Source organism: Protopterus annectens, chromosome 9.part0 (assembly GCF_019279795.1).
Source record: "Protopterus annectens isolate FY-2018-M chromosome 9.part0, PAN1.0, whole genome shotgun sequence".
NCBI classification, from domain to species: domain Eukaryota; kingdom Metazoa; phylum Chordata; order Ceratodontiformes; family Protopteridae; genus Protopterus; species Protopterus annectens.
The window spans coordinates 1,045,771,895-1,045,789,211 of NC_056743.1; the positions used below are offsets into that span (position 1 = coordinate 1,045,771,895).

A 17,317-nucleotide genomic window follows, 5' to 3' on the forward strand; every position below is an offset into this window, starting at 1 on the left:
ATTGCAACATTCACAGTTTTTCTGCAGTTTGCTTGGGTTTTCTTTCATAAGTCTGAGACTCACATTTACATGTATTGGAATTACAACGAAGAGCAACTTATTCTTTCAGAGATGGTACATCTTCTTTTAATTTTGTCCCATTAGGATTAGTCCACCACTGTGCATATTCATAGAACTGCATAATAAAATATGTACCAGAAACCAGTACAGAAGATCATTCTTTGTGGAATTGCCAAAAGTGTTTTTTTTTTCATGGTGATGTTTTTTTTGTCCTGATAAGAAGCAGGTCACTGCCACTAACCTTAGTCCAATATTTATTATCTGATTTAAACAATCAGGTCTTAAATATATGAAATCACTTCTCTTTAAGGGCAATATGATTGTTTCTCTGCACTTCTGTCATCTATACTAGGCAACCTTTCATTATGACTTCACTTACTAACGGCATTTCTTTATCTTCTCTGGTACACTTCATAAGCTCATTCAGTTTATCTTCTAAGTTAAACAGCTGCAAAATCACTCAAAAAGTTTCTAGATCCTTCAGAAGCAGATCTTTTGTTTTTGCTACTTTAAGTAAGAACTGCTTAGCATATCAAATATGTGCACCTGTTTTCCTGCCTTTCTTTTTGGGCATACTTTCAAAAGCTTCATAGTGTTACTCTACTCTTCAAATCGTAAAAAGTCATTGAGGTACAAACTTATCATGTTTGGCTTCCTGATGTTGAACTCCTAGTTTGCTGCTGTCCATACAATATCACAGATGGTGTAATTTCTGTGTGCTGGCAGTGACTCCTGATGTCCTTCAAGGATGCATCTGCAGTCATAACAAATGGGTTGTCCTGTCCCATACAATATCACAGATGGTGTAATTTCTGTGTGCTGGCAGTGACTCCTGTTCTGTGTGAGTTTCTCTTTCCTCTATGATTATGGGACTGTGTAGTTACTATACATATAAGTAAGAGTACAAGGGGACTTGTGCCCTGCAAAAAATACTTTTTCTTCAGCCTCATCAAGTTCAAATTTTGACATCTTGAATTATCTGGTTAAAGCTTCAGAGGATTGAGACTTGAAGAAATATAGGAAAATAATTTAATATCATTCTCTTTAAACTGGCGGGTGCTTTGTGAAGTGCTTTCTTAAAGATATTTTACAGTGGTTTATGGTCTGATACCCCTTATATTCATTTGTTGTACATTTATTCATTACATTTTACACAGCTGTTCACAATTCCCAGTAGTTCTTTTTCAGTTTTTGCATACCATGTTTTTGTTTTTGTTAAAGCTCTTGATCCACATATTCTCTGCCTTTCTGCAACAACAGTGTAACTAATCCCTGTTGACTCACATCGACATGGAATATAACTCGTTGTGATACAATATGGAACTTAAGTATGGGAGTCACTGTAAAAAGTCTTTTCAAAGTCTTAAAACTCCTGTTCTTATGACCAAAACCTAGTCTCTAGTGGTTTCCTCAGTGCCACTAAGTTATCTGGTAAGTCTGATATAAACTTTTGGCAGATATTATACCATTTTAGGAAACCTCATAAGAGCCAATTTATCATTTTTCTATCACAACAAGTATAGCATTGATTTTTTCCAGATTTGGCTTTTGTGCTTTTGTCATCAATCTTTGGCCCATATATATATATATATATATATATAGAGAGAGAGAGAGAGAGAGAGAGAGAGAGAGAAGTATATATATATATATATATATATATATATATATATATATATATATATATATATATGTATATATATATATGTGTGTGTGTGTGTGTGTATGTATATATATATATATATATATATATATATATATATATATATATATATATATATAAGGTTTACTATTAAAATTTCGAACGGCACTCCATCGACTGTACTATAGTCGAACACGGAAGTTTGAAAATGATAATTGCGGAGTCAAAAAAACAATCTAGGAATGGGTTTTAACATGGGTCGAGGTAGGGGAGATGTTTGTAGTTCAGAATAATACAGAACACCTACCTCGACCCATGTTAAAACCATTCCTATATTGATTTTTTGACTTCGACATTCAACATTTTTGAACTTCCGTTGCCGACTATAGCACAGTCGACGGGGTGCCGTTCGAAATTTTAATAGTAAACCATATATAATATATATTTTATATATATATATATATATATATATATATATATGTGTATATGTGATTAGTCACACATATTTGACATCTGCTCTTCTTCAGCTTCAGACTTCTCTTCTTCATCTTATCCAATGTCTTGAATAGTCTTGTATCATGCTCCTATTTGGTAGATACCCAGGCAAGCTGATAATCATTTATGTTGACCACACATTCCAATATCTTATTTCTGCAAAAGCTCTCTCTAAGACTTCCTGCATTGATGAAATCTGAACAGAAGCTGCCATTAAAAAAGAATAATTAGTAGAGCATATAAAATAGTGCACAATAACTATAAGAATTAATCAGAGAAGGTTAGAAATGATTGGGAAGAGAGATTGGATAAGCAATTCACAAAGAAACAATGGGAGGATATATTTATATCTCCCAAATATGTAACAAAATCTAGAAGACTTCGGATATTTGCCTGGAAATGTTTACATAGATATTTTTATACCCAAAGTAGACTCCAGAGAAATTTTCCTTGGGTAGACAGTAAATGTTGGAGGTGTGAAGGGGAAGAAAGAGATAATTGGGAACATATTTTCTGGGACTGTAGTAAGGTGGAGAACTTTAAGGATTCCCTGCGGGATGCACTGTTGGAGATGCTGGGTGGGCAGATTGGTCTGATGTGGGAGGTGATTTTTTTGAGCTGTCATACAGAATCAGAATTGCCTAGACATGGTAAGGCCTTGCTGTGTCTAATAATGGTGGCTGCCAAAAAAAAAAAACATTTGCTAGAAAATGGAAATCAAAATCTAAACCAAACATACTGGAAGTTGTGAATATAGTAACAGAGATAAAACAACTGGAATAGAGGTCTTTAGAAATGGGTAGGAGCAAACTACATAGGAAAAAAATGGGAATTGTGGGAACAATAAATACAAGAGAGGAATGAAGCCTAAAAGGCGGCAGGACTTAAATGAGCTATGTAATGTTTGAGTGAGAAAGACTGGGTAGATTATAAGTGATGTATAATGTTTGCAACTGGGAGTGTGATATTATGGTTTGTGATGTAAAATGCTTGTGACTAAGATTGTGTCGGCGTGGTTTGTTTTCATGTATATAAATGTATCATTGCCTATGTAGTAAGTGATGGTTTAATGAAGATGTTTCTTGTTTAAAAAAGTAGGAACTGAATAATTTATGTAGTATTGCTTAGGTTATATGATAAATAGCAACGTATGTGAAGTATAATGTTTGTTATGTTAATATAGTTTGATTACTTTTATGTGAATGCAAATTTGCCTATGTCAGAAGAGATAATTCAATAAAGGTGTTTGAAAAAAAACAGTAATCAATACAATATGCATCTGCTTGACAGGGTACTGAAAACATATAGCTTTAAGCTAGCTTTATCAAGTTCTGTTTGCCAAATGTCTTGGTTGTTGTGCTGCACAGAAAAGTATCTGGCATTTAAAATAATCATTTTGTTTAGATCTTGGAGTGCCTAAGCCGATCCTAAGGTTGTCATGCTTTAAAACTGTAATCATGCTATTAGCCCACTCAGTAAACTCTGGCTACTTTATAGGTTCATAGGTTCATAGGTAGGTACTAGGCTATCGGCCCTAGGGCCCATACAAGCCTAGCCAAAAAATGTACCCTGGCTTTCGCCACCCAAGAAAATTATTTTCCTGTGCCCCTGTCGAGCAGAGCCACAGACGTGATCCCCGGGGTGAGTTTCCCATTTCCCATCCAATCATCAAGATTTTTCTTGAAGAGTGCTAATGAGGAGCTCTGTTTGACATAGATAGGTAGTCTGTTCCAGAGTATGGGAAGTCTCTGGGACAGGAATCTATCCCTCCAGCATGTTCTGTTTATTGTGGTGACAAGGTTAAGGTCCCTAGAGGGTGTAGCTCGGAGGGATTGGGATTTCTTTAAGTGGAGCATGTCCAACAGCTCTGGGTTTGACATAGCTTTGTATGTTAGGCAGAGATCGCCCGAATCACACAAAGACTGCACAATACTTCATTATTTTTAAACTTTGCTCTGTTCATTGTATTCGAGCAACAGATACTCCCCTTTTGCATTAATTACTAGTAATGCATGTGGAAACATTTTTCATATGGTACACAGCATAATTCAGTAAATAAATGTGCATATTTTAGAAGATATCACTACATTTGGTTAAGTTGTTGCATTTGTTGTTCCCTACTTGTTTGTTTAAATATTTAAGTTAAAGTTAAAGTTTATTTAGGTGTTTGTTTCTGAAGTACCTTTACAATTTAATTAAACAGAGAAAACAAACAAATAGACAGCAAAACATCATAGCAATTCATATGGAAAATAAATAAATATATACAGTGGGTACAATAACAGGAGATATACCTGGCCAAATGCTAGAAACAAGATTCTAAAATTACATATAATGAGGCTATATGTCAGTTCTCTTATGACAGTATGCAGCTACAATTTCAGATATTTATATTAAGATGTTTGGATACAAATCACAATCAAGAATGATTACCTTTCACTAAGGCCTTCACTACATCTCAACTCTGATTTAATCAACAGCATATTGCCTTTTATAAGTATATGAAGATTGGGCCACAGCCTACATACAGTAACAGAAATGTTGTCTTGTCTGGTAAAATATTTCTGAATTTTATTTATTTCTATGCAAAGGCAACAAAATAAATACACATTCTGGACACAGACTTAGGTCTACCACCTGAAACAGAAGCTGTGCACACAGATCTTATAGGAACTATATATAATGTAGTTTGGCAGCCTGGCACTTTCTAATAGCCACAAAGACGTACCAGTAGAGAGTATCGATGAAGGATTGTATTTTTGGAATTGTTTTACATTTTCATGATTCTACTTTGAACAATAATCTAGAGAGTTGGTTATAAACTGCAATTAAGAGTTTCAGAGGCAATAGAACAAATGTACACTGAATTTCTTATTGTATGCCTATTATATGCTGCTGTCTACTATACCCAAAATAAAGCCATCTTCTGTGTATGAATCTGATGCTGGATCGTGATGAAAGTGAAAGGACAAACGGTTGCATTAACGTACTTCAACGTGTTGCTCTCAAACAGATGTACACTGTACCAAACAAGAGATTGTTTCATAGTTATTGTAGTTGTCTTATCCTTTTGCATTAAGCCTACCCCCAAAAAGACAGCCACTTTATGTATATATTTCTCATGTATGATTGTGTAAAAAAATAAAGACCTGGTGGTCTCAGTAATGGATTTAAAGTTATTACACATATACATACAGTTTCCCCGACAAACTATGTCAACAGTCATCAGTGGTTATGTAACTGTGCTGCACTTTCACACAGATTCTACCTCCCTATCCCCAGAAAGGCAGTCATGTACCTCTTTGGTGTTAAGTTCTGATGAAATGAAAGAATAAATGGTTAGTGATGTATTTCAACTTATTGCTTTCAAATGTATATACATTGCTCCCATCCCAAACAAATTTAAGCAGCTCACTGTGATCATATAACTGCCTTACATTTAATATTCAGGCTGTGCCCCCCAGGCACCAACTTCTGCTGATTATCAAGAACGCATAAGAAACAGTAACCACAAAATTTAACGTGCTGGGGTTCTCATTTATAGCCACTACACATCCCCATTTCATAATCAATAATTTAAAGAATAATGGAGTGCTGCTGCTGTGGACAGTGTGCAGTGTTATGCTGCCCATAAAGATATATGATTCCCTGTTAGTATGGAGAGGAAAAAGATATCCTGCAAGAGAAGACCATTCCTGGACACGTAAGTAACTGCAGCCATTCTCATCATCCTTAGTCATAGAACTACCGATGACTAGATATGGTCACTCTTAACAACCAGTGTCGGGTATTTAGCTTATATAAAAATCAGACATGGATTGGCCAATGATGTCCTGTTACTGTGTAAAAGGCATGCAAGTGAGAACTCGTGCTAATGAATTGTATAACCTTTGCTTTCCAGGTTGCATTTCTCATTTCCATAATAAGAACCTGTGGAATAATAATTTCACTGTTACAATCTTACAACAGAAAAGCAACTTTGATTGTGTCCTGGAAAAGAAAAAGCTTTTTAAACTGGGCTTAGAATTCAAGCTCAGCAACAGTCTCCTATGAGAATGAGAATTTCTATATTATAACATTATCAATGTTTTGCTTTTATTCCCTGCCATTTATGCCCTATGTTTAATTTAAGCAACAAGCCTGCTACATACACCAGAGCAGAGTGTGATGTACACCACTTTTGTTTTAGGGCTATAGAATGTGGTATAGGGTGACACTGACTGTTCATGTCTACCCAGCAGGGTTGCTGAAGCATGGGAATTTGTGTAATTTAGATACCAACCTGACACAATGATCTATATCATCCAGGCTAAGACTCCAACATAAACTTGGACTTGATGTCAGTAAAGTCTCAAACCTACCACATGTCCCCCACAATGTATTTATTTACTTACTTATCTATTTATTTCTCTCTGTGTTCATGAAGAGGAGAAAGAATACAAAACATCTCATTCCCCAGTCTGTCGTTCAAATATAATTAGATTTTTCTCAAATCTCAGAAGTAAAACAAAATATCAAAAAAACATATATATTCTAGTCAACAATCAGATTGCTTGCCAGAAGAATGCATCTGCATATGCAGAATTCAGTATCTAGAAATTGAAGCCTATGCCAGTAGAACTAAACAGGGGCGGGAACAGAGCACCTGTAGGCAAAGCAGAGTCACACAATGGCTGATAGATGAAATTGTCATGTCAAGAAATGTTAATATTCAGCCCAGTAAACCCTGGAAGATTCCTGCCAGTTAAAGAGACTGGAGGGGAATGCTTCGCAAGTGTTAATTCTATGTAAGTTATATTCATTCACCATGCTGTCTCAAAGCCATCTTGCCCTGGTTGTAAAATTCTTTATCCAGCTACAGTTTTGCTGCAAATCTCCCATTAATGTTTAACATCTAGAAAAACATTTTACTTACACTACTGTAAACAATATTGTATCTCGAGAATTTTACTGAATACATGAAGCATCCACGCACTTCATCTACAGACATCAAGTTTCATTCAGTTTGTCAGAAAATGTTAAAAAGCCATTCTTAAGACAAAGCAAAGGTCTGAAAGTGATGATGTGTGCTTACTGAACTTAAAAATGTAAAGCTACCTGCAAACAGCATTTCTCAATTTGCATTACATACTAGCATATTAAGAATTCATTCATGAAGATTCCACCTAATTCTTATGAAGTTATCTAAAGACAGCACTAAGTTTCTCTTTTTTCCTCATACGCATTATTTTACGTCAAAAATTCAACTACTCAGTCCTAAACTCCCTTATGAACTTTAACAGTTTTTGCCACCTTTACACTTTGACCTACATCAATAGCAATCCAAATAAATCATTTGCACTTCATAAATTCCTCTATTCCACCTTCCAACTCATAAAGTGCATTCAGTACTCTTATGCAAAGTCAATCAAGAGACTTTGGGGTTACATTTAATTTTTAAACACCTGCGTGTTTATGTGTTTGTGTATGTGTGTGTGTGTGTTTAATTAACTATATATATATATATATATATATATATATATATATATATATATACATCTATATCTGTCTATCTATATCTATATCAATAGATATATATGAGTCTACTTATAAATGTTGAATGAACGTAACATCAACATTCACATAAAAGGTCGTCATTGCAAAAATCAACATTTTGCTGTGCATGAGCTGGGCAACAGCCCCAATGCATGCAAACATAAAACATAATAAAGTAAAACATTTTTTGCAGGGGGCAAGCCCCACTGCACCCCAACACCTCCAGCTACTTCCATATACAAACTCCAAGATCATACAATGTTGGGGAACAGATATGTTCCCCAACCCAAGTAATTGTGTAATCTTGCATACCTGTCAACCAAACGTTGTCAGCTAAAGGGACATCGAGCAAAGCTCGTTTCATTTGATGTGTTTTTGCACTGATCTTCCATTTTGTTCAGTGTAGGACTGAGACATTTGTTAGTAAGTGTGTGTGTGCATTAATACTGAGCCTTTTGGCTGTATTAAAAGCTTCAGCATTAGGGGTAAGAGGGTATATGAGAGTGTTTGTGGGTTAGCGATAGAGTAAGGGTTAAGTAAGGGAATATTTTTAGTGTTGCATGTGGGCATAATGCTTGGGTGGTTTGCTGAATGTGTTGTTCACTGATGCTATTAAGTAATTTTGTTTTTATATAACATAATGCAGAAAGATGGGGTTACAGGCAGGGGCAGTGGTAGGGCGAGAGTTAGTACACACATTAGAAACCTGGAATGGGGGAACATTTTCAATATGCAATTACTCTTCAGTATAGTAATATGCATATACAAACACCCACAAGTACTAACATAAAACAACCTAACATCTCCAAAACTTAAATAATTAACAAAAATACCCACCCAAATATACAACCAAACACAATCTACCCCACACCCCCTTATGATATATATACCAACTCTATGATTCCACAACTTCCACAAAAGGGCAATCAGCCTTACAGAGCACAAGTGTTGCTGCATGAAAGTTAATCATTCAAATATTCATCTAAACGTACACCTTGTCTTCATGGCAGATTATATGAATGTATAACTAAACCAAACACATTGTCACCAGATATATCTATATATAAAAATAATAAAATATATATGCACACACACACACACACACACACACACACACACACACACACACACACACACACACACACACACACAAACACACACACGCACACATACAGAAATATGCATACACATGCATCTTTCAACCATACCACATTACTGATAATGGTCTAAACAAAAAAATATAATGGCAAAAAAACAGGCGAACACAATGTTTTTTTCACTCATTTGTTAACTGATAATGCCTTGTTATCTTGCTTCTCCTCCTCCTTCTTTAAATACTAGGAGACATATATAAACCATGTTTACAGCAAGAAACTATGGTGGAAAGTTACATTTCATTGGGCAAACACTGAGTATTTAATGTAGCAGGACTGCAAGTGTTTACATGAGATGTCAGGGAAGGTCTGCAATGCGGTTTACAAATGAGCTTATCCATCAGAGGCTGAAGTTCTGAACAAAAAAGTGTTCATGAATCCATGTTTTGTGGACATGGTGATGACCAACCTTAATTGCATACCAGTGATCTCTATCTTCTTTGCTCTTGCTCATCAAAGCTGCATACTCTGCTTGAAGTGTTGCCATAATTTCTGACATACCAGTTCCCTTGGGAGCATCTACATCTACCTGAACACCACAGCCATTTGCCCGGTCTCGCAGAGCTGCAACTTCCTGTTAAATTGAAAAAAAAAAGGCATAGTTTCAATTTTTTTCGTCTTTGTGGCCTTACATCTGATAGTGCCATGATAAAAGCTAAGCATTTGAAACTTTCAGTCTCCCCTTAATTGCAGTCTTACTAAAGAAAAGCTACTTAACTAAAGTGGACTGCAGAATTGCATGTATTTCCTATCCAAGGATGAGTTAATGAACTGAAAAATGATGATTCTAAAGTTATGAACATGTAATAGTAAATCACAATACTAAACTCAACAGAAGTAAAGTTGCAATTCTTTATAATAAGAGCACAATGTAAAACAGTGTAAAATACCATTATTAGGGTACAATTTGTGCATTGCAAGACTATGGGACATATGTAGACAGGCTGTAAAAGGGGTAAGTGAGAATGGAACACAGAAACAAATATTTCTTAGTAGGATACAAGCTCTGCATTTCATCAACACCCTAGAAATAAACCCAAAAAGAGGAAACTGGGAAGGGAATAAAGGGACTATCCTTATAAGCGTTCAGACTAAATTTTGCAACATTTTTAGGCAAGTGTTGTGAAAGGCTTTATCTCAGTCTATCAGACAAGTATCAGAGCATCAAATTGTGAAAGGAAGGCATCATAGGACACTGTGCTTGGAGTTTACACTATAGAAGGATTCCCTGGTACAGAAAAAAAAACTAGCCCAAACTTTATAGTTAAGATTAACTGGAGATTATATTTGGATTCTTATACTCCGGAATTTACTGAGTTTATGGCATGACGTTAAGAGGTTCAAGACTCATTTAAAAACATATTTCTGAGAACACAGGATATGGATCTAATTACATTTCCAGGACTGCTAATGAGTTGCAATGAATCTTGCTTAATAGAAATTTAAACTATGGGAATAAGCAAAACTACAAACATTCTTCCCTCAGCCAAAAACTAGTTCTGAAGTTTAGAGGAATTCCTTGTGGAAGTTTCTGTACCTCAAACATTCAAAACTAGGCATGTAAATGTGATAATGCCATGATCAATCGTCCTGTCAGAAGAAGTACTAGTTATTAAATAATGTAGTATCATAATCTAAACTAAGTGCTGAAATCTAGACTGCATGTGTAAGAAGGATCAATAAAGCAAAAAAGTTAAGGGGAACTAGCATTGCCTGAGAAACACAGATTACCTAAGGCATAAATGAAAAGGTACAAAAGTATAACAACTGTAAGGGTCACAGTTCTCCATCTCACCTCCCACAATCAGGGTATAAAGAGGCATTGAAAGGCTAATCCCTCCATAGAAATATAGGAGTTGATGGAGATCCTATGCCAGTAATATAGGAAAATAAGAGAGGCAACAGAGCATCAAGAAGTACTAGAGGGGCAAAGCTGGAGAAGTTAAAAAATGAAGAACACTTGCCAGAATTGTGAAGACTATCACTAGGCCATTTTATAGAATCGAATGTAAACATAGCTATGCCACCAGCATAACTGGTCAGCTTCCATTAACAATCATACGTTCCATAGCTTTTAATACAAGATTACGACTTTTCATTGAAGTGCAATTTATTCAGCTCTCTAGGATAAGAGGTAAATAGGGATGTATTCTTTCCTTACAGCTTCATGACTCTTCTTGAGTAAGATCCGTTCTTCCTTCAGAGACTCTATTTCATCCTCGAGCATCAGTCGAATCACAGTGTTATCGTCAATGACCTTTCGAAGACCATCAATATCCAGTTCAACACACTGCCTAATAGTTACCTCCGTTTCATACCTGTAGAAATTAAAACACAATGCTGCTGACCACAGATTTGCACTGCTTGTAGGCTATGTGCAATTTGTTAGTTTAATAGCAATATGTTTTCCAGCTAACAGCATAACTTACTTGACTTTGAAGTCATCAGCTGCAATGCGGTCATTGTCAATCGCTAGTGCCAAACGAACATTATCCACAGCAGTATCATAAACCTAAACAAAGGATGTAACAGAAACGTAATAACCAGCTCACACTTTCCAAACAGCTCAGTGGAATTAATGCACTATAATTTGTCAAAAAAAAGAAGAGTCAGCCCAAGTCCCTTTCTCCATATCCAAGGTCTAGTGGGTAAAACACTCTGCAGTAAGGCATTAACAGTAGCAGGTTCCTATTCCCTCAGACCCATTCTACATTTACAACGATGGATATGTTATAGCAATCCTTTATACTAGAGCCAGCTAAATTAAAAAAATGAAGTTCTGTCAAGATACTGATGCTTGCTGGAATTCAGCTAACAACTAACAAAGAAGGTAGGAGAGAGGCATGTTTTATTTTGCAGTGTGCTCTGTTTAATTCTGACTGGCAGAGAAGAGTATTTTGTGCAAGCAGAGGATGTTAAAATATCAGAAAACACTGGAATTTTATACTGCTTATTAATCTGCATCATGAAACTGTTTAGCACGGCAACTAACAAAGAAGGTTTGCTGTCTACAAAGTACCCGTTCTCATCTTCAGAAATATCCACAAAGAATCACCAATATGATTGAAAACTTGAACCTTTCTGACTGGCCCATATGCTGAGTGCAAAAGCATGTAATAATTCAACCTGGCCTGTGGCACATAGTGATGACGTCCTGACTGCAGGCCAGATGACCCATTACTGATTAGCTGCATGTGTGTTTGAGGGATTGGGTGGGGGGAAATGAGCTTGAGCAGCCAACACCAGCCAGGACCAGCCTTAGCTGAAATGGCGCCCTAGATGAAGTAGTGCTCCAGCACCCCTTAAGCCCCACCCACACCATACTCATGATACACCCCTGTTTGAGCCACACCCACAGATACGTCACTCCCCATGAAAGCCACTCCAGTTATATCCTTCAATTTTTTTAAATGCATGAAAATCAGTTTCTACTGTAATGTATTTTGCATTACCAAGCATTTTCTGAAAGTTATGACGTCCAAAATTAATACCAGAGTTCATGTGACAAGTAATAAGATCAAAAATCAGAACCATCTCAGACACATACACACACACACACACACACACACACACACACTTTACTTTATGACATAATGCAGTCCCAGCAGGTGCCCATGGCTGTGCCATCAGCTGGCAGGTACCATTCACCCAGGTATATGAGGCTTTGCCCTTTTGATTACAGGACATTTATTGAAGAATGTTTTGATGGTTACATTTCACAGCCCCCCTGCCTTGAATATAACTTTTGGTCCATCTGTGTCAGGACTGGAATGACAAAAAACAAAGAGAGACCTGTTTACATTTTTCTACTCACTTTGCATGCTATTTCTTTAAATGAATCACTAGTTTTTCAGCAAAACACTTATGCTTCTATCTACCTGATTATGCTTCTTGATTGTATTGTCATAATTATTTATTAAATGTAATTCACCTTTTTTTTGAAAGGTTGCCAGTTTCAGGAGGGATTAAGAGGGACAGAGCAAAATTTGGAGTCAAAATAAGACAGTTGAGAAAGAGGTAAACTGCAACAACCACAGATTTGCAAGCAACCAAAGATCTGCAAGCAGCACTGTCATGATCACATCACCCACTTATAACTAAACCCGGTGACAAGACAAAATGAAACATTCACAGACAACGGCTAAACAAGACACAGGTACATTCACTTAACGCAAGAGAAATAAACACTTACTCCAGATGCTATCTTCTCTGCAACCTTTGTACTACCACAACAAGTGCACAGGACTGGACAGTTTTTGCTGTCCTTACCATTCTATACTGCTGTTTAAATCCAAAAGCACCACCAACAGAAACTAACCCTACACACAGCTGTGCTACATTTCACAGAAGACACACCTGAAACCATATATTAAGTAGGGAGAAACACAAACATTTGTTCTATGCCTGGTCTGCGTTACTACTGGAACAGTCTGATTTTGGAAGCAGTCTAACCTAATTGGCTGTTTTTGATTTGCATTACACGAGCTTGCGGGGAGCAATCACAACACTTTTTTTCCTGAAAATAGACTCACACCTAGTGCATGGTGCACCTTTAGAAACTGGAAGCATCAAACGCTGGCCAAATGACTACTGTAAATAAGCACAAGCACAAAAGATCCCAACGCCAAACTACAAATTCATCAATTCAATTGTTGTATTCAACTCTGAACAGTTAAAAAGTGCCAAAAATATACTTATCAGCTGAGACATAAACTCAAGTCAGACCACAAGTAGATTCTAGCTTTTTTTTTTATTAAAGTGGAAAGGGAGAAAGCAGGAACAGAAGATAATTCAAGGTTAAGCACCTACGTGGGTTGGCTTTCTCAAATATTCTCTCTGTATTAGGTAGCATGAGCTAATGACACTAGACTAGGAGGAGTATCCCAGAACAAATTTACAGTATGGGTGGGCAACTGCAAAGCCACCAAGTATTACAGCTATGAGCTCTAGCCACTAAATGAAACTTTTAAACAGATAAAGGAGCAAGGATACTCTAGAGAATGTTTTTAACTGCAAACAAATCAGTTATATGATACCTGACTAGAACACAGAAACCTCACAAAAAATGCACAGAAAAGCACAAATAGAGCACTCACAAACAGAAAATAGAACTCTCAGTATGAAAAAGCAGTTTACAGTTAAGTAATTCAGTAAAAATGCAATTACAGTAATGAAACACTATCTAGCAATGTAAAATACAGTTAAAACGGGATAAAACATCACACAAATGCAGTGAAACAGTAAAAAAGCATTATAATAGTGCAAGATGTAGTAGATTAGCTGTATACCATAATTATAAGAGTTAAAGAAGTGCAATTCAATGAAATAAATGTAAGAAATAACTTATTCTGCTCTTGGAATCTTAAGGAATTTCTGCTTTGTCCCAGTGATGAATCACCATTCCACAGCCTGGGAAATACAGGCACAGCCACCTGCAGACACAGGGTTTATATACCATAAAGGATGGAAGAATCTAGAAGCATGAATTATTACCCAGTCCTGCTAGCCCCTGCTCTTACAACCAATCACTCATGCTAGAGAAGGTCAGGAAACCCTGTTACTCTCAATAACAAAGAAGACAAGACACTATCAGCAGAAGATGGCTGCCAGAAACACAGGAAACTCAACAAACAAAATTACCAGGCCTGGATAACAGCAAGCCTCTATCCAGATTATGCTACCTGATTACCACTTTCCACTTAAGATACAAGACCTTCATGTATCACAGAAGGTGAACAAGAAAGTGGGCATGTTTTATAGAATACAAAAAAATACTCAAATTGTCTTTGAGGAAATTGTTTGTTTAAATAAAAAATGCCACCATTGCTTTTTAAGAGGCCATAGTATTCCCTTGTCTGTCAACGTCCAGCCATATTGTCACATCTGGTTCTGTAATAACAAACCAGTTCTTGCTTCAGCAGCATCAAGAATAATTGGTTAATATTACAGACAGAATGTGGCCCACCCACTAGGGTAAGCTACTCCAGTAGGTCAACAATGAGAGAAGAAATGTCCTCTCAGTCTTCAGATGAAATGTTAAACTAAGATCCCATCAAACATTATATACCATATTCACATCTATTACAGATATATAACTGCATCTCATAAACTTCACAATAAACAAAAGCACACATTGTAACTTCAATCCTATTTGCCATAGCAAAAGCCTCAACTTTTAAATATCCTCATTTCAATCCCAATTTTATTACACAAAACCTGTTTGATATCTTCCTTAGTACAGAAATGATACCCCAGAAAAACAGTTTTCCTACTACTTGTACTTTCCCATCCCACTTTTGTTATAATTCATGTACATTACCACATCTGTATTAATACTGTTTCCTCTTGTACACCATAAAGCATCACCACATACCTCTGTGTACACCATAAAGCATCACCTGTTATTCCTCTCAAACTCTAACTTGCAATATTTTCATTAGTAACTTGTAATCAAAGCTGCACAATGAAATAAGCCCCCAGTTTCTTATTTCCCCTTATCCACTCTTTTTCAATATAAATGTAACCGCTGTGTCTGCCATCATTTCATTCTTAATAATATTCCTTAACCATTCATTCAATACCTCTTCCAGCACCATGTGCTCTTTTTTCCAGTTGGACTTCTATAAAAAAAAAAATACCCTGTTCCATCTAATCATGGAATACTGTCCACAGTCACTATACCAAACACAGAATTTGTTTCTTGTAAAGTAATATTTTTCTACATGCATATAAAGTGTCCAGTTATCTTTTTTAATCTGTCATTGGTCTACTTTTTTCTTCCCCCTGCCCATATACTTTCATCAGATGACATCTTTTCATAATACCCTTGTCTGCCCTTTCTTATGCTACTCTAAAAATATAAAAATGTGCAGTCTCATCTTTCTAACTTCCTCTTTTCTCCCTTAAAGTTCAACATATCTTATATATAATCACACTCTTTCCTTTCCTCTTTCAAACAGAAAATGTCTTCCTAGTCTACAACCATTACAATTCTCTCATTGTTTCATTTTCCTCTCATAAAAGCATAATCCTGTCCTATTCTTCCATCTATCCCATATTGGCCAATCAGCAGTTAAGCCCATTTATTCCAAGTGCTTCTTCATTATTCCCAAATAGTACAGTGATCTTTCACACCCAAAACCTTCTTTCCCTAAAACTGCTCAATGTTTTTGAAAAAAAGAAAAAAAATGTTCTCACTCTTCCTTTATAACTATCCTCCTTTCTTAACTTTAACTCACCTATTTTAATGCTTCTCAGCATAACTCATCCTGCACTAACTTTCCTATTCTGTTACATACAATTAAAATCACCAGTGAAAAGTATGTATTTCATTTCGCACATACACATATATATACTAGATAAATGCACAGCTGCATTTTCTTTTATAGCTCCAAATCCTCATTCCATATAATTCTGGCATTTATAGTCTGTAATTTCAGAATTTTTCTTCAAAAAAAGTTTAACATGCTGATTTGAAATCACATAAATTCTGAACTGCAAAAACACTTTACTTTTAAATTGAACATTTACAGCTGATAGTAGACAATATTTCCATTTTTCTTTATTTTTAATAAAATAGCTCAATAACTTTGCAAGCTAACGTTTTTGTCACGAAAGTTACATCTACACATTTATCTGACAAGTGAATAATTAAACAGATATCAGTAACAGAAAAAAAGTGTTTTTTATGACTTCATCCCACAACACATACATGTTCATTTTAAAGTCCTCTTTTGGTCTCACCAAAACCAATGGTCTTTTTTCTTAACAAAAATATCTTTAGTTTTTATTCTATGCCCAGCATCCATGATATACCTTTACCAGTGTGTCATATTTCCTGTGGTCTCCAGTCCCTTTCTTCTTCCCTGCTGCTCAGCTCCACACATTCATGTACTGCTTTGACATCTGTAGTGTTGCTGCACTTTCACATCTGTAGCATTGCTGCTGTAATCTTTTTTATTAACAATGTAATCAAGACATACTGCAAATCAGTCACTAAATCTCTCTGCTCCTGCTCTGGAAATGTTTTCTCCACTATATCATTCTGTAAAACCAGAACCTGGTTTGCCCTTCACTAACATCCACTTTAATGTATCATCATCCAAAGTATCTCCACTTAAAGTGGTTATGACTTCATCTCTCACTTCCATCTTGATGGTCTCTGCATACGCTATTACAACCATTTTCCTAGGCTCTGCCATCATTGATTTACCCCCATCAATGTTCCAGGACAGAAGCCCTCCGCCCTCAGCACTTCCTCCTGAAAATAGTTGTGGACCTTTCCCCAGTGCTGTTGAGAAATTTTACCTAAGGTTTCCCCAAAACAATAGGCCAAACCATACATGCATACATACCACACACACACACACACACACACACATATAGTTTACATATATATATATATATATATATATATATATATATATATATATAT

At 36.1% G+C, this 17,317-nt stretch overlaps 1 protein-coding gene across 1 annotated transcript in view; it reads right to left on the reverse strand.

Annotated features, from left to right (window-relative positions):
* Positions 1 to 17,317, reverse strand: part of LOC122811786 (keratin, type I cytoskeletal 18-like) — a 140,909-nt gene that overhangs the window by 40,319 nt on the left and 83,273 nt on the right. The window contains exons 2-4 of the mRNA XM_044083846.1: positions 11,313 to 11,395; positions 11,045 to 11,201; positions 9,293 to 9,457 (exon numbers count right to left, since the gene is read on the reverse strand). Of these exons, the coding sequence (XP_043939781.1) occupies positions 9,293 to 9,457; positions 11,045 to 11,201; positions 11,313 to 11,395 (405 nt within the window). The remainder of the gene's footprint in view (positions 1 to 9,292; positions 9,458 to 11,044; positions 11,202 to 11,312; positions 11,396 to 17,317) is intronic.